Here is an 18229-nt window from a genome sequence, read left to right on the forward strand (position 1 = left end):
GAGCCCTAGGACCATGCCTCAGGACTACCTGACATGATGACTTCTTGCTGTCCCCAGTCCACCTGGCCGTGCTGCTGCTCCAGTTTCAACTGTTCTGCCTGTGATTATTATTATTTGACCATTCTGGTCATTTATGAACATTTGAACATCTTGGCCATGTTCTGTTATAATCTCCACCCGGCACAGCCAGAAGAGGACTGGCCACCCCACATTGCCTGGTTCCTCTCTAGGTTTCTTACTAGGTTTTGGCCTTTCTAGGGAGTTTTTCCTAGCCACTGTGCTTCTACACCTGCATTGCTTGCTGTTTGGGGTTTTAGGCTGGGTTTCTGTACGGCACTTTCAGATATCAGCTGATGTACGGAGGGCTATATAAATACATTTGATTTGATCACCATTCTTGTTTAGTGTTTCACGTATCGCAGACTTGTCAGAGATGTTACCGTCAGAGATGTTATAGATTTATATACGTTTTTAGCTGACACTCTAGGATGCTTCTTAACCTCAGTGAGCATTCTGCACTCTGCTCTTGCAGTCATCTTTGCAGGACAGCCACTCCTAGGGAGAATAGCAACAGTGCTGAACGTTTTCCATTTTTATAGACAATTTGTCTTACTGTGCGCTGATGAACATAAAGGCTTTTAGAGATACTTGTGTAACCTTTTCCAACTTTATGCAAGTAATCAATTCTTAATCTTAGTTCTTCTGAGATCTCTTTTGTTCGAGGCATGGTTCACATCAGGCAATGCTTCTTGTGAATAGCAAACCCAAATTTTGTGAGTGTTTTTTGTAGGGCAAGGCAGTTCTAACCAACATCTCCAATCTCATCTCATTGATTGGACTCCAGGTTAGTGGACTCCTGATTCCAATTAGCTTTTGGAGAAGTCATTAGCCTAGGGGTTCACTAACATTTCCCAACCTACACTGGGAATATTTATGTATTTATATAGCCCTTCGTACATCAGCTGATATCTCAAAGTGCTGTACAGAAACCCAGCCTAAAACCCCAAACAGCAAGCAATGCAGGCGTAGAAGCACTGTGGCTAGGAAAAACTCCCTGGAAAGGCCAAAACCTAGGAAGAAACCTAGAGAGGAACCAGGCTATGTGGGGTGGCCAGTCCTCTTCTGGCTGTGCCGGGTGGAGATTATAACAGAACATGGCCAAGATGTTCAAATGTTCATAAATGACCAGCATGGTCAAATAATAATAATCACAGGCAGAACAGTTGAAACTGGAGCAGCAGCACGGTCAGGTGGACTGGGGACAGCGAGGAGTCATCATGTCAGGTAGTCCTGAGGCATGGTCCTAGGGCTCAGGTCCTCCGAGAGAGAGAGAAAGAAAGAGAGAATTAGAGAGAGCACACTTAAATTCACACAGGACACCGAATAGGGCAGGAGAAGTACTCCAGATATAACAAACTGACCCTAGCCCCCCGACACATAAACTACTGCAGCATAAATACTGGAGGCTGAGACAGTAGGGGTCAGGAGACACTGTTGCCTCACCCGAGGACACCCCCGGACAGGGCCAAACAGGAAGGATATAACCCGACCCACTTTGCCAAAGCACAGCCCCCACACCACTAGAGGGATATCTTCAACCACCAACTTAACATCAATAAAGACAATATATTCAATATAGACCAAATAAAATACAGTAGTGTGTGTGTTATTACATTTAAAACACACTGTTTGTCTGTTGTTGTGACTTAGATGAAGATCAGATCAAATTTGATGACCAATTTATACAGAAATCCAGGCAATTCCAAAGGGTTCACATACTTTCCAGCCCATGTATTTTGGAATCTTCAAAGTAGCCACCCTTTGTCTTGACAGCTTTGCACACTCTTGGCATTCTCTTAACCAGCTTCACCTGGAATGCTTTTCCAACAGTCTTGAAGGAGTTGCCACATATGTAGAGCACTTGTAAGCTGCTTTTCCTTCACTCTATCGGTCCAACTCATCCCAAACCATCTCAATTGTGTTGAGGTCGGGTGATTGTGGAGGCCAGGTCATCTGATGCAGCAATCCATCACTATCCTTGGTCAAATAGCCCTTACACAGCCCAGAGGTGTGTTTTGGGTCATTGTCCTGTTGAAAAACAAATGACAGTGGGACTAAGCACAAACAAGATGGATGGTGTATCTTAGCAGAATACTGTGGTAGCCATGCTGGTTAAGTGTACCTTGAATTCCAAATAAATCACAGCAAAGCACCCCCACACCATCACACTCCTCCATGCTTCACAGTCGGAACCACACATAAACTCCTTATCTGTTCACCTGCTTTGCGTCGGACATTGACACGGAGGTTAGAACCAAAAATGTAAAATTTCCACCAGTCTAATGTCAAATGGTTGTGTTTCTGGCCCAAACTATTCTCTTCTTCTTATTGGTGTCCTTTGTTTCTTTGCAGAACTTCCACCATGAAGGCCTGATTCACGCAGTCTCCTCTGAACAGTTGATGTTGAGATGTGTCTATTACTTGAACTCTGAAGCCTTTATTTGGGCTGCAATTTCTGAGGCTGGTAACTCTCTGCAGCAGAGGTAACTCTGGGTCTTCTTTTCCTGTGGCGGTCCCATGAGAGCCAGTTTCATCATAGCCCTTGATGGTTTTTGTGACTGCACTTGAAGAAACCTTCAAAGTTCTTGAAACTTTCCTGATTGACTGACCTTCATGTCTTAAAGTAATTATGGACTGTCATTTCTGCTTATTTGAGCTGTTCTTGCCATAATATGGACTTGTTCTTTTACCATATAGGGCTATCTTCTGTATACCACCCCTACCTTGTCACAACACAACAGATTGTCTCAAAACGCATTAAGAAGGAAAGAAATTTAAACTAACTAACAAGGCACATCTGTTAATTGAAATGCATTCCATGAAGCTGCTTGAGAGAATGCCAAGAGTGAGTAAAGCTGATATCAAGGAAAAGGATGGCCACTTTGAAGAATCTCAACATCAACTGTTTGATGACACATCTCAACATCAACTGTTCAGAGGCGGCTGCGTGAATCAGGCCTTCATGGTTGAATTGCTGCAAAGAAACTCCTACGAAAAGACACCAATAAGAAGAATAGACTTGCTTGGGCCAAGAAAGCAATGGACATTAGACCAGTGGAAATTTGTCCAAATGTAAGCTTTTTGGTTCTAACCGCTGTGTCTTTGTGAGACGCAGTGCAGGTGAACGGATGATCTCCGCATGTGTGGTTCCCACCGTGAAGCACGGAGGAGTGTGATGGTGTGGGGGTGCTTTGCTGGTGACAGTCTGATTTATTTGGAATTCAAGGTACACTTAACCAGCATGGCTACCACAGCATTCTGCAGCGATACGCCATCCCATCTTGTTTGCACTTAGTGGGACTATAATTTGTTTTTCAACAGGACAATGACCCAAAACACCTCCAGGCTGTTTAAGGGCTATTTGATCAAGGAGTGATGGAGTGCTGCATCAGATGACCTGGCCTCCACAATCACCCGACCTCAACCCAATTGAGATAGTTTGGGATGAGTTGGACCACAGTGATGGAAAAGCAGCCAACAAGTGCTCAGAATATGTGGGAACTCCCTCAAGACAATTGGAAAACCATTCCAGGTGAAGCTTGTTGAGAGAATGCCAAGCTGTCATAAAAGCAAAGGGTGGCTACTTGAAACAGTGTCTGGGACCGTACCATAGACAGGGGTCTTCCCAGGTAGGATGACGATGATGAGCTGCAGGCCAGCGTAGGTGTTCTTCAGGTGCCTGAACATGGGCTCCACACTGTCTGATCCCTGGGCGTATTTACAGAAACATGGCTGGCCCTGGATGGGCATCCCAGCATCCTTAGAGATCTTACGCAGCTGGTCTGTGAAACCCCTGGAGAGACAGAGGGAAGAAGAGAGAGGATGAGAAGGAGAGAGAGAGAGAGAGAGAGGAGAGGACGAGGAGACCCAAAGAGACGATATGGACGGACACACAGACGAAGCGTGGCAGAAACCAACCCAAATAAATCATACTGTAAAAATATATAAAATGCAACATGTAAAGTGTTGGTCCCATGTTTCATGCACATGAAATAGATGATCCCTGACATTTTCCATATGCACAAAAAAGCTTATTTCTCTTCAATTTTGTGCATACATTTATTTATCCTTCGCCAAGATAATCCATTCACTTGACAGGTGTGGCACATCAAGAAGCTGATTAAAACAGGCCACTCTAAAATGTGCAATTTTGTCAAACACAATGTCACAGATGTCTCAAGTCCTGAGGGAGTGTGTAATTGGCATGCTGACTGCAGGAATGTACGCCAGAGAATTGAATGTTCATTTATCTACCATAAGCTGCCTCCAGCTTGTTTTAGAGAATTTGGCAGTATGTCTAACCAGCCTCACAACCGCAGACAACCTGTAAACACGCATGTCCGGGACCTCCACATCCAGCTTCTTACCCTGCTGGATCGTCTGAGACCAGCCACCCAGCGGATGAAACTGTGGGTTTGCACAACCAAAAATTCTCCGCAAAGCTTATCTGAGTCCTGGTATGGGCAGCCATAGGCTACGGACAGCCATAGGCTACGGACAACGAACACAATGGCATTCTATTGTTAGCAATTTGAATGCAGAGATACCGTGATGTAATCCTGAGGCCCATTGTTGTGCCATTCATCCGCCACCATCACCTCATGTTTCAGCATGATGAGATCCTGAGGCCCATTGTCGTGCCATTCATTCGCCACCATCACCATCACGTCACCTCAGCATGAGGTGTACGACAGCGTGTTCCAGTTCCCGCCAATATCCAGCAACTCCTCACAGCCATTGAAGAGTGGGCCAACCTTCCACAGGCCACAATCAACAGCCTGATCAACTCTATGCGAAAGAGATGTGTCGCACTGCATGAGGCAAATGGTGGTCACACCAGATACTGACTGATATTCTGATCCACACCCCTACTAAAATTTTATTTTTAATAAATACATTTTTTATATATTTTTTTTACAAGGTATTTGTTACCAACAAATGCATATCTGTGTTCCGAGTCATGTGAAATCCATAGATTAGGGCCCAATTTATTTATTTCAATTGACTGATTTCCTTATATGAACTATATGTAACTCAGTAAAATCGTTACATGTTGCGTTTATACTTTTGTTCAGTATAAATATTTGTTTGAATATTATGTTATTGCATTGTGCTGAGTATTTAACTGTTGAAACAGAGACCTCTGTCTGCGTGTGTTTATGATGTACAAGTATATGTATGCATGTATGAGACAAACAACACTCACTTGAGGATCTCCTCGCGACACTGCCTCTGCGTGGCGAAGCAGGCGATTGCCCACATCTTGATCTCCACCCCAGTGTGGAACTGTTTGCCCCTCATGTCCCACACGCCGTGGCTGGGCGTGGCCACCGTGCGGTTCTGCAAAGACACCACAGGGTTCACCTGCTGGGGCTGACACACACACACACAGAAGGGGGAGAGTATCATTTTTTAAAAACAAGGTCATGCCATTTGTCATAGCCTTCACACAAGAGAAGTAGAAATTATTATTTTCACAGAGAAAAACAGAGGTGGGTGAAATGGTGGTAGAGGTTGACAGTTCGTCAAAAGCGACAAAAGTGAAAGAGCCTGGGGCAAGAAAGAGAGATGGTGAAGCTAAAATCACAGACATGCACAGAGACATGCAGATGAAGGATGATTTAAAGGGTAGATACCATGAAGTGTTCCGAGCTCGCCCTGCCGCCATACTGCAGCCCGGGGGCTGGCAGCACACGGCCCGTCACCTGCGCCATCTCGTCACGCACACGGAACTGGAACTCCTGGACGAACGGGTCCACCTCATAGTTCGCACTCCGCACCTGGACACAGAAGAGGGGAATGATAGAGGAGGAGGATATAGGGAGGGGTAGTGGCAAAACAGGAAATCATTAGTTTGGTGGTGGATGAGACGGTACACCATACTCACCAGCCTGCTGATCTCCTCCTGTCTGTCTGGGGCAGAGCGGGCCGTGGCTTTGATCATGGTGGACGTCTGGTTATCAGTGAGTTTTTTAATACAACGCTGGCCAGCTACTATGTTGCACACCTGCAAGGAGACATAGAATGTGAGTTAAAGTAATTTAATACAGTAGGTACAGTTTTATGCTTAGGGCCCGGAGTTATCCTGAGCAGATGATCTGACCAGGAAAGACAATCATTCAGGGCTCTACAAAGAGCCAATACTATTATTGGTACTCACCTCCAGGGGCAGATAGGTGTGTTTCTGCTCCTGCCCCACCTGCAGGCAGGGGAGGTGAGGGTACTTCAGCTGCAGGCTGTACTTCTCTCTGAAGTACTGGGCTACCGTGCGCTCCACTGTCTGACCATTCTCCAGCTGCAGGGGGAACCTGGGGGTTCAGAGAGGAGAAACATGGAGTTTTGTCTAGTTTCCATGTTCAACTCTTACGGGTGGTTTCTCGGGACACAGGTTAAGTGAAGTCCTTGACCAAAACGCATATTGAATGGAGATTCCCCATTGAGCTTGCTTTTTGACCAGGACTAGACTTAATCCATCACGACTGGTCTGCCGACGTAATCGTCCGATGTGGCTTCAACAAGCTTTTCCGTTGCGATGTCGCCAAAGACCCATCCTCTAGCCTCGGCCCGCTAGCTTTCTGAATGCCGTCGTTTCCCGTTCGCTTAGCGTAGTAGCAACTACCGGATGGCTCCCAGACGCACCCATTGCTGCTCATTGGACCCTATGATCACTCGGCGACACAGCTGATGTACTGCGTTAGTGAATAGTCCAGCAGGCCTCTATTTATCTGTCGGCCCCAGCCTCGAACTCAGGTCCTGTGCGTACCTAACTGACCCTCTCTGCTCATTCATCGCCATTTACCCGTTGTCTTAGCGCTCCCGATCAACACCCATGACTGCTTTATGCCGCTCTCTAATGTAAATATGCCTTGTCTACTGCTGTCTCAGACAGTACTTATTGTTTTATTTAACTGTAGAGACCCCAGTCCCGCTCAACATGCCTTAGATAGCTCTTTTGTCCCACCCCCCACACATGTTGAGACCTCACCTGGCGCCTCCAGAGATGCAATCTCTCATCGTCACTCAACGCCTAGGTTTACCTCCACTGTACACACATCCTACCATACCATAGTCTGTACATTATGCCCTGAATCTATTCTACCATGCTCAGAAATCTGCTCCAGCGCACTAGACGACCAGTTCTTATAGCCTTTAGCCATACCCATATCCTACTCCTCCTCTGGTGATGTAGAGGTGAATCCAGGCCCTGTAGTCCTTAGTACCACACCTATTTCCCAGGTGCTCTCATTTGTTGACTTCTGTAACCGTAAAAGCCTTGGTTTCATGCATGTTAACATCAGAAGCCTCCTCCCTAAGTTTGTTTTATTCACTGCTTTAGCACACTCCGCCAACCCTGATGTCCTAACCGTGTCTGAATCCTGGCTTAGGAAGGCCACCAACAATTCTGAAATTTCCATCACCAACGACAACATTATCCGTCAAGATAGAACTGCCAAAGGGCGCGGAGTTGCAATCACTGCAGAGATAGCCTGCAGAGTTCTGTCATTCTACCCAGGTCTGTACCTCTTTCAAAAATTATCCGCCATAATTGTTGCATCCCCTATTACTAGCCTGTTCAACCCCTCTTTCATATTATCTGAGATCCCTAAAGATTGGAAAGCTGTCTCAGTCATCGATCCTGCCCTGCCTTTCTAAAATCTTCGAAATCCAAGTTAAACAGATCACAGACCATTTCGAATCCCATCGTACCTTCTCCACTATGTAATCTGGTTTCTGAGCTGGTCATGGGTGCACATCAGCCACGCTCAAGGTCCTAAACAATATCATAAACGCCATCAATAAAAGAGAACTGTGCAGCCATCTTCATCGACCTGGCCAAGGCATTCGACTCTGTCAATCACCGCATTCTTATCGGCAGACGCAATAGCCTTGGTTTCTCAAATGACTTCCTCACCTGGTTCACCAACTACTTCTCAGATAGAGTTCAGTGTGCCAAATCGGAGGGCCTGTTGTCCGGACCTCTGGCAGTCTATTGGGTTGCCACAGGGTTCAAATCTCAGGCCGACTCTCTTCTCTGGATATATCAATGATGTCGCTCTTGCTGCTGGTGATTCTCTGATCCACTTCTATTCAGACGACACCATTCTGTATACATCTGGCCCTTCTTTGGACATTGTGTTAACTAACCTCCAAACAAGCTTCAATGCTATACAACACTCCTTCTGTGGCCTCCGCCAATGACTGGAACGAATTGCAAAAGTCTGGAGACTCACATCTCCCTCACTAACATTAAGCTTCAGCTGTCAGAGCAGCTGACTGATCACTGCAGCTGTACACAGCCCATCTAACTACCTCATCCCCATATCGTTATTTATTTTTGCTCTTTTGCACCCCAGTATTTCTACTTGCACATCATCATCATCATCTGCACATCTATCACTCCAGTGTTTAATGGCTAAATTGTAATTACTACGCTACTATGGCCTATTTATTGCCTAATCTTACTACATTTGCACACACTGCACATAGATTTTTATATTGTGTAATTGACTGTACGTTTGTTTATCCCATATGTAACTCTGTGTTGTTGTTTTTGTCACACTGCTTTGCTTTATCTTGGCCAGGTCACAGTTGTAAATGAGAACTTGTTCTCAACTGGCCTACCTGGTTAAATAAATAAAAGGTGAAATAAACAAATAAACAGAAACATTCTGTATCCAGGAAGCTGCCCATTAGTCCAATTTAGAGGCAATTCAAGACTTCGGTTCAGGCTGTGTCAAGAGTTAACCTACATTGTAATATTTGAAATGTTATCCAGAGCAACTTACAGGAGCAATCAGGGTTAAGTGCCTTGCTTAAGAGCATATTGACAGATTTTTCACCTCGTCAGCTTGGGGATTTGGTTACTGGGCCAACGTTCTTAATTTCTGGTCTGCCTGCCGCCAAACTACACACATCCCTGTCTCTCTGTGTATAGGTACTCACGTCTGGTGGCTGGCAGGGCGGCGGGTCACGTTACACACTCTGTACTTCCTCCGCATCGTCCCGCAGTGGGTCACTTCCACCTTTAGACCTGGACACAGCAAAGGAAGGAGGAGGTGCATATGTTTGAGAAGAACTATTCATTCAAAATTAATTATGGCCCTAATCTATGTATTTTACATAACTGGGCAGGGGTGCAGTCCCGCTCCCAAGTGGGTGTTCCTATGACCTCCCAAGCCCACCCGTGGCTGCGCCCCTGTCCAGTTATGTGAAATCCATAGATTAGGGTCTAATGAATTTATTTCAATTGTTGAGCTTCTATTTTTGTTCAGTATAAAGCGATTCAGCAATACAGAAAGGAGTGAATGAACTATCACAATACCAATATCCCTACAACCAAAACAAATGACTAAAACATTAGCCCTGGAATTCAATAGTGATGCAAGGAGTCTAGCAGTGTGTTCCATTAAAGTGTTAGTTTGCATTGTTGTTCCTGGGGTGGTGGTGGTGACGTCACTCTGCATACCTTTGATCTCTTTGGTGAACTTGACCCTGTGGGAGTCGGTGAGGGGCCGGGGCTGCTCGTCTATGTTGTGGATGTCCAGGACCTCGCACATGAACTGGATCACCGGCTGGGCCTTGTAGAAAGCCGTGGCCGATACTACAGAGGAGAAGTGGTCAAATTAAAATAAGGTACTTGAATGCGGCTTAGGATCCATGTTATGATAGTCAACAACCAAATTCAAAGAGCAAGAGTTGGAACATGTACATTTTTTTTTTTTTATCAGGAACTTCGAATGTAGCTAAGGATCAAATTCTGACTAGAAGTGTGAGGGATAGGCTGTATTCTATATCATTTGGACCAATCAAAGACATGACTGACTAAACAAAATGCAACTAAACACAGACATCAGAGACTGACTGAAATGCTGCATCATTGTCATCCAGACAACGTGGAAAGAAACAAGTCCCTGCCACCAGTGAAGACTACTATATTATTGTCGATGTTCCTGACAGTCAAGGGAAAAGGCCCTCACCGTCAATGTTGAGCATCATCTTCCACATGGCGGGCCGCACCGACTGGTGGAAGCCGAACCACACCTCCCTACCCCCGCCCAGGGGATGATCGTAACCCTCTGGGGCGGAGAAGAAGGAGCGCCCCACTGGGGTGTACCTGGGGAGAAGAGAGGGTCACCTTTCACAGCCAGAAAATGTATTGAATTACTCTACTCATGTTTTATTCAAGACATAGCTTCATTAGGTTGTACATCTTTTCTAAAAGAATCAATACTATAAACTACTACTATTCTGAACTATGAGTGTTGATAAATACACACAACCAACAGAACATCTGGAAAAACACAGCAAAGAGCTTCTGACAGCAGTTCTATAGTACATGAACACTCCTAGGCCCATACAGATGGAACCCCACTAATCTACCGACAGAAACGCACAGGGTGGCTAAAATCCGACCTCCATCTTCTGCTAGCTTGCTACCCATGGCTCGGCTAGCTGTCTGAATCGCCGTGACCCCAACCAACCTCACTACTCACTGGACCCTTATGATCACTCGGTTAAGCATGCCTCTCCTTAATGTCAATATGCCTTGTCCATTGCTGTTCTGGTTAGTGTTTATTGGCTTATTTCCCTGTAGAGCCTCTAGCCCTGCTCATTATACCTTATCCAACCCTTTAGTTCCACCACCCACACATGCGATGACATCACCTGGTTTCAATGATGTTTCTAGAGACAATATCTCTTTCATCATCACTCAATGCCTAGGTTTACCTCCACTGTGTTCACATCCTAACATACCTTTGTCTGTACATTATACCTTGAAGCGATTTTATCGCCCCCAGAAACCTCCTTTTACTCTCTGTTCTGGACAATCTAGACGACCAATTCTCATAGCTTTTAGCCGTACCCTTATCCTACTCTGTTCCTCTGGTGATGTAGAGGTTAATCCAGACCCTACAGTGCCTAACTCCACTCCTATTCCCCAGGTGCTCTCATTTGTTGACTTCTGTAACCGTAAAAGCCTTGGTTTCATGCATGTTAACATTAGAAGCCTCCTCCCGAAGTTTGTTTTATTCACAGCTTTAGAACACTCCGCCAACCCTGATGTCTTAGCCATGTCTGAATCCTGGCTTAGGAAGACCACCAATAACTCTGAAATTTCCATTCCTAACTATAACATTTGCCAACAAGATAGAACTGCCAAAGGGGACGGTGTTGCAATCTACTGCAGAGATAGCCTGCAGAGTTCTGCCTACTATCCAGGTCTGTACCCAAACAATTTGAACTTCTACTTTTAAAAATCCACCTCTCTAAAAACAAGCCTCTCACCGTTGCCGCTTGCTATAGACCACCCTTAGCCCCAGCTGTGCTCTGGATACCATATGTGAACTGATTGCCCCCCATCTATCTTCAGAGCTCGTGCTGCAAAGTGACCTAAACTGTGACATGCTTAACACCCCGGCCGTCCTACAATCTAAGCTTGATGCCCTCAATCTCACACAAATGATCAATGAACCTACAAGGTACAACCCCAAAGACGTAAACACGGGCACCCTCATATACAGTGGGGCAAAAAAGTATTTAGTCAGCCACCAATTGTGCAAGTTCTCCCACTTAAAAAGATGAGAGAGGCCTGTAATTTTCAACATAGGTACACTTCAACTATGACAGACAAAGTGAGAAGAAAAAAAAAATCCAGAAAATCACTTTTTTTTTTTTTATGAATTTATTTGAAAATTATGGTGGAAAATAAGTATTTGGTCACCTACAAACAAGCAAGATTTCTGTCTCTCACGGACCTGTAACTTCTTCTTTAAGAGGCTCCTCTGTCCACCACTCGTTACCTGTATTAACAGCACCTGTCTGATCTTGTTATCAGTATAAAAGACACCTGTCCACAACCTCAAACAGTCACACTCCAAACCCCACTATGGCCAAGACCAAAGAGCTGTCAAAGGACACCAGAAACAAAATTGTAGACCTGCACCAGGCTGGGAAGACTGAATCTGCAATAGGTAAGCAGCTTGGTTTGAAGAAATCAACTGTGGGAGCAATTATTAGGAAATGGAAGACATACAAAACCAGTGATAATCTCCCTAGATCTGGGGCTCCACGCAAGATCTCACCCCATGGGGTCAAAATGATCACAAGAACAGTGAGCAAAAATGTCAAAACCACACGGAGGGAACTAGTGAATGACCTGCAGAGAGCTGGGACCAAAGTAACAAAGCCTACCATCAGTAACACACTACGCCGCCAGGGACTCAATTCTTGCAGTGCCAGATGTGTCCCCCTGCTTAAGCCAGTACATGTCCAGGCCCGTCTGAAGTTTGCTAGAGAGCATTTGGATGATCCAGAAGAAGATTGGGAGAATGTCATATGGTCAGATCAATCCAAAATATAACTTTTTAGTAAAAACTCAACTCGTCGTGTTTGGAGGACAAAGAATGCTGAGTTGCATCCAAAGAACACCATACCTACTGTGAAGCATGGGGGTGGAAACATCATGCTTTGGGGTTTTTTTCTGCAAAGGGACCAGGACGACTGATCCGTGTAAAGGAAATAATGAATGGGGCCATGTATCGTAAGATTTTGAGTGAAAACCTCCTTCCATCAGCAATGGCATTGAAGATGAAATGTGGCTGGGTCTTTCAGCATGACAATGATCCCAAACACACCGCCCGGGCAACGAAGGAGTGGCTTCGTAAGAAGCATTTCAAGGTCCTGGAGTGGCCTAGCCAGTCTCCAGATCTCAACCCCATAGAAAATCTTTGGAGGGAGTTGAAAGTCCGTGTTGCCCAGCAACAGCCCCAAAACATCACTGCTCTGGAGGAGATCTGCATGGAGGAATGGGCCAAAATACCAGCAACAGTGTGTGAAAACCTTGTGAAGACTTACAGAAAATGTTTGACCTCTGTCATTGCCCACAAATGGTATATAACAAAGTATTGAGATGAACTTTTGTTATTGACCAAATACTTATATTCCACCATAATTTGCAAATAAATTCATTTAAAAAATCCTACAATGTGATTTTCTGGATTTTTTTGTCTAATTTTGTCTGTCATAGTTGAAGTGTACCTATGATGAAAATTACAGGCCTCTCATCTTTTTAAGTGGGAGAACTTGCACAATTGGTGGCTGACTAAATACTCTTTTTGCCCAACTGTATATCATCCTAACCAATTTGCCCCCATAAACACCTCTGCTGTTTTCAACCAAGATCTCAGCAATCACTGCCTGCATCCGTAATGGGTCAGCGGTCAAACAACCTCCACTCATCACTGTCAAGCGCTCCCTGAAACACTGTGAAATGCAACTTTTCAGGGAAGTTAGAAACCAACATACACAGGCAGTTAGAAAAGCCAAGGCTAGCTTTTTCAAGCAGAAACTAACACAACACAAACTAAAAAAAGGCCTGGGACACTGTAAAGTCCATGGAAAATAAGAACACCTCCTCCCAGCTGCCCACTGCACTGAGGATAGGAAACTCTGTCACCACCGATAAATCAACTATAATTGAGAATTTCAATAAGCATTATTCTACGGCTGGCCATGCTTTCCACCTGGCCACCCCTACCAAAGTCAACAGCACTGCACCCCGCACAGCAACTCACCAAAGCCTTCCCCATTTCTCTTTCTCCCAAATCCAGTCAGCTGATGTTCTGAAAGAGCTGCAAAATCTGGACCCCCACAAATCAGCCGTGCTAGACAATCTGGACCCCTTCTTTCTAAAATTATCTACCGAAATTGTTGCAACCCCTATTACTAGCCTGTTCAACCTCTTTCGTGTCGTCTTAGATTCCCAAAAATTGGAAAGCAGCTGCAGTCATCCCCCTCTTCACAGGGGGAGACACTTTAGACCCAAACTGCTACAGACCTATATCAATCCTACCCTGCCTTTCTAAGGTCTTCGAAAGCCAAGGTCCTAAACGATATCTTAACCATCAATAAGAAACAATACTGTGCAGCCGTATTCATTGACCTGGCCAAGGCTTTCGACTCTGTCAATCACCACATCCTCATCGGCAGACTCTATAGTCTTGGTTTCTCAAATGATTGCCTCGCCTGGTTCACCAACTACTTCTCTGATAGAGTTCAGTGTGTCAAATCGGAGGGCCTGTTGTCCAGGCCTCTGGCAGTCTCTACAGGGGTGCCACAGGGTTCAATTCTTGGGCCGCCTCTTCTCTGTATACATCAATGTCTCTCTTGCTGCTGGTGAGTCTCTGGTCCACCTCTATGCAGAAAATACCATTCTGTATACCTCTGGCCCTTCGTTGGACACTTAACAACCCTCCAGATGAGCTTCAATGCCATTACAACTCTCCTTCCGTGACCTTCAACTGCTGTTGAATGCAAGTAAAAGTAAATGCATGCTCTTCAACCGATCGCTGCCTGCACCTGCCCGCTCGTCCAGCATCACTACTCTGGACGGTTCTGATTTAGAATATGTGGACAACTACAAATACCTTGGTGTCTGGTTAGACTGTAAACTCTCCTTCCAGAATCCAAAATTAAATCTAGAATTGGCTTCCTATTTCACAAAAAAGCATCCTTCACTCATGCTGCCAAACATACCCTCGTAAAACTGACCATCTTACCGATCCTCGACTTCGGTGATGTCATTTACAAAATAGCATCCAACACCCTACCCAACAAATTGGATGCAGTCAATCACAGTGCCATCCGTTTTGTCACCAAAGCCCCATATACTACCCACCACTGCGACCTGTACACTCTCGTTGGCTGGCCCTCGCTTCATACTCGTCGCCAAACCCACTGGCTCCAGGTCATCTACAAGAACCTGCTAGGTAAAGTCCCGCCTTATCTCTGCTCGCTGGTCACCATAGCTGCACCCATAGCACGCGTTCCAGCAGGTGTATCTCACTGGTCACCCCCAAAGCCAATTCCTCCTTTGGCCGCCTCTCCTTCCAGTTCTCTGCTGCCAATGACTGGAACGAACGAACTAGCTTTAAGCACCAGCTGTCAGAGCAGCTCACAGATCACTGCATCTAGCCCATCTATAAATAGCCCAAACTACTACCTTTTCCCCTACTGTATTTATTTATTTTGCTCCTTTGCACCCCAGTATTTCTACTTTGCACACTCATCTACTGTCAAATCTACCATTCCAGTGTTTTAATTGCTATATTGCATTTACTTCGCCACCATGGCCTTTTTTTGCCTTTACCTCCCTTTTTTCACCTCAGTTGCTCACATTGTATATAGACTGTATTATTGACTGTATGTTTGTTTTACTCCATGTGTAACTCTGTGTTGTTGTTTGTGTCGAACTGCTTTGCTTTATCTTCGCCAGGTCGCAGTTGTAAATGAGAACTTGTTCTCAACTTGCCTACCTATAATAAATAAAGTGTAAACTGTAATGACTCACTTCATGGAGGGCAGGTGTCGCAGCACCACGTCCACAGCGTGTACAGGGTTGGTGCTGATGGGCTTGTCCAGCTCCAAGGGCTCAGGCATGGTGCGCCCTGTCAGGACCTCATGCAGCATGTGCCAGCTGACTAGCGACACAAACCTGATGGACACTTTGAAGGGGCGATCCTTACCCCCCTCCCCTGGCAGGGTGACGTCCAGATCCACCTGAGGAGAATATAGATAGCTTGAACTTCTATGGCAACTCAATGAATCACCAGAACACCCACCTGACATTCAATATGGTAAATTACACTACTAATGTTATTTTGTGTGTGTGTGTGTGTGTGTGTGTGTGTGTGTGTGTGTGTGTGTGTGTGTGTGTGTGTGTGTGTGTGTGTGTGTGTGTGTGTGTGTGTGTGTGTGTGTGTGTGTGTGTGTGTGTGTGTGTGTGTGTGTGTGTGTGTGTGTATCTCACCCCTGCTGTGGTGACTGGTAGGGGGTTGGCTGTGTAGAGACTCCTCTTCCCATCGTAGACTGGCCTTCGGTCCCCAAAGATGGTCACCTTGAAGTGCTTCACCATGGAGTCCACCACCTCCCTATAGGGGCACCAGAGAGACAAATGTATCGACACTCCAGCACTGATCCATAATGTAAAGTGATGCTGAGTACAGTTCATGTGATCAAATGAAAGCTCTGCAGCCAGTTTGTGTTGTTTTGAGAATGTTCATGCAGACATATAAGTTTGTGGGTTTGATCCAGCGCAGCTTGTTTACCTGTTGACGCGACGCGGGCACTTCTCGGGATTGATGTCTACTTCATAGAGGTAGACGTCCATCTTGGGGATATCCACCTGGAAGCAGTTGGCCAGCAGCTTGATGGGCTTCCCCATGGTGCCAAAGCCAGGCCGCCGCGGCACTGAGAACAGGGCCTGGGCCCCAACATCTCCTAGAGAGAGGAGGGTGAGTGTAAGAGCAAGTGAGAATTCTCCTGACTAACACAAACTTTGTTGGAGAGATTAGTAAGGGTGTGCCAGCCACACTACACCCATACTCTACCACAGCCTCATCGAAAACTACTCTGGTAATCATGACGTCACAAAACCACACACTACCCACACTTACATCTCAGATGAGCCGCACACTAACTACTCTGACACACACACAAAAAGCATGACACTTGTGCAGTTGGCAAATGATTAGTTCTTTTTTAACTACCTCTTTCTACTGACTCGAGAGAGTCATGGTTTGTATTTCTGAGTGACTTGTTAATTGTTTGACCTGCTGGCTGCAATGAATTCTACAACAAGATTAGCACGCGCTCCTCCGGTGACTCAGGAAAGGTGATCCGACCAACAAATGCCTGTCATATATGTGCACAGGCAAAATTTACTGAACAAAAATATAAAACGCAACATGCAAGGTTGTCTTCTTTACAGAAATGTTTGGCAATCTACTAAGATCGGTGTAATACATGTTGGCTTATAGAGCAAAACCTATTCTGGGTGCCAGAGTAAAAGTATTGTAGGGAATACTCAGTAGGGTCTGTAGAATGTACACAAAACATAAATATAAACGCAACATGTAAAGTGTTGGTCCCATGTTTCATAAGCTGAAATAATAAGACCCCAGAAATGTTCCATATGCACAAAAAGCTTATTTCTCTCATTTGTTTACATCCCCAGCCTCTTAACTGCAGACCACATGTAACCACACCAGCCCATGACCTCCACATCTGGCTTCTTCACCTGCGGGTTCGTCTGAGACCAACCAATATCCAGCAACCTGACAGCTGATTAAACTGTGGGTTTTCCCAACTGAAGAATTTCTACACAAACTGTCAGAAACTCAGGGATCAGGCATCTAAATGCTTGTCGTTCGCACCAGGGTCTTGACTAGACTGCAATTTGGCAGCATACCCAACTTTAGTGGGCAAATGCTCACCTTCGATGGCCACTGGCAGGCTGAAGAAGTGTGCTCTTCACAGATCAATCCAGCGTGTGTGGCGTCGTGTGGGAGTGCAGTTTGCCGATGTCAACATTGTGAACAGAGTGCCCCACGGTGGCGGTGCGGTTATGGTATGGGCAGGCATAAGCTAGGGACAACGAATACAATTGCATTTTATCAATGGCAATTTGAATGCACAGAGATGCCATGACGAGATCCTGGAGGCCCATTGTCATGCCATTCATCTGCTGCCATCACCTTATGTTTCAGCATGTTGATGCACGGCCCCATGTCACAAGGATCTGTACACAATCCCTGGAAGCTGAAAATATCCCAGTTCTTCCATGACCTGCATTCTCACCAGACGTCACCCATTGAGCATGTTTGGGATGCTCTGGATCGACATGTACGACAGCGTGTTATAGTTCCCGCCAATATCCAGCAACTTCGCACGCTGCATGATGCAAATGGTGGTCACACCAGATATTAACTTGTTTTCTGATCCACGCCCCTACCTTTTTATTTTAAGGTATCTGTGACCAACAGATGCATATCCGTATTCCAAGTCACGTGAAATCCATAGACGAGGGCCGAATGAATTTTTTTCAGTTGACCGATTTATTTATATGAACTGTAACTCAGTGAAATTGTTGCATGTTGCATGATAATTGATCGCATTGTGCAATATTTAATTACGGAATGTTATGATGGACACAGCTTTGTAGAACCAAAACATACAGTGTCTGCTCAACTATCTAGACAACAAATTGTTTGGGGTTCGGCTGTTCAAATTATATTGTGCTCATCACCCTCACGGCAGTCAAGCAATGCATTCTGCCAACAGTCGTTCACAATCTAGTCCGGTTGTAGCCACAACTAGACCTAGCTTCAAA

At 45.4% G+C, this 18229-nt stretch overlaps 1 protein-coding gene across 1 annotated transcript in view; it reads right to left on the minus strand.

The window, feature by feature from the left end:
- LOC124012974 (protein argonaute-3-like) overlaps positions 1 to 18229 on the minus strand; it is a 51150-nt gene that overhangs the window by 23279 nt on the left and 9642 nt on the right. Inside the window, exons 2-12 of the mRNA XM_046327072.1 lie at positions 16167 to 16338; positions 15869 to 15989; positions 15410 to 15618; positions 10038 to 10174; positions 9527 to 9661; positions 9004 to 9091; positions 6221 to 6368; positions 5948 to 6067; positions 5697 to 5840; positions 5267 to 5433; positions 3669 to 3853 (exon numbers count right to left, since the gene is read on the minus strand). Coding sequence (XP_046183028.1) covers positions 3669 to 3853; positions 5267 to 5433; positions 5697 to 5840; positions 5948 to 6067; positions 6221 to 6368; positions 9004 to 9091; positions 9527 to 9661; positions 10038 to 10174; positions 15410 to 15618; positions 15869 to 15989; positions 16167 to 16338 — 1626 coding nt within the window. The remainder of the gene's footprint in view (positions 1 to 3668; positions 3854 to 5266; positions 5434 to 5696; positions 5841 to 5947; positions 6068 to 6220; positions 6369 to 9003; positions 9092 to 9526; positions 9662 to 10037; positions 10175 to 15409; positions 15619 to 15868; positions 15990 to 16166; positions 16339 to 18229) is intronic.

Source organism: Oncorhynchus gorbuscha, linkage group LG24, assembly GCF_021184085.1.
Source record: "Oncorhynchus gorbuscha isolate QuinsamMale2020 ecotype Even-year linkage group LG24, OgorEven_v1.0, whole genome shotgun sequence".
Lineage (NCBI taxonomy): Eukaryota > Metazoa > Chordata > Actinopteri > Salmoniformes > Salmonidae > Oncorhynchus > Oncorhynchus gorbuscha.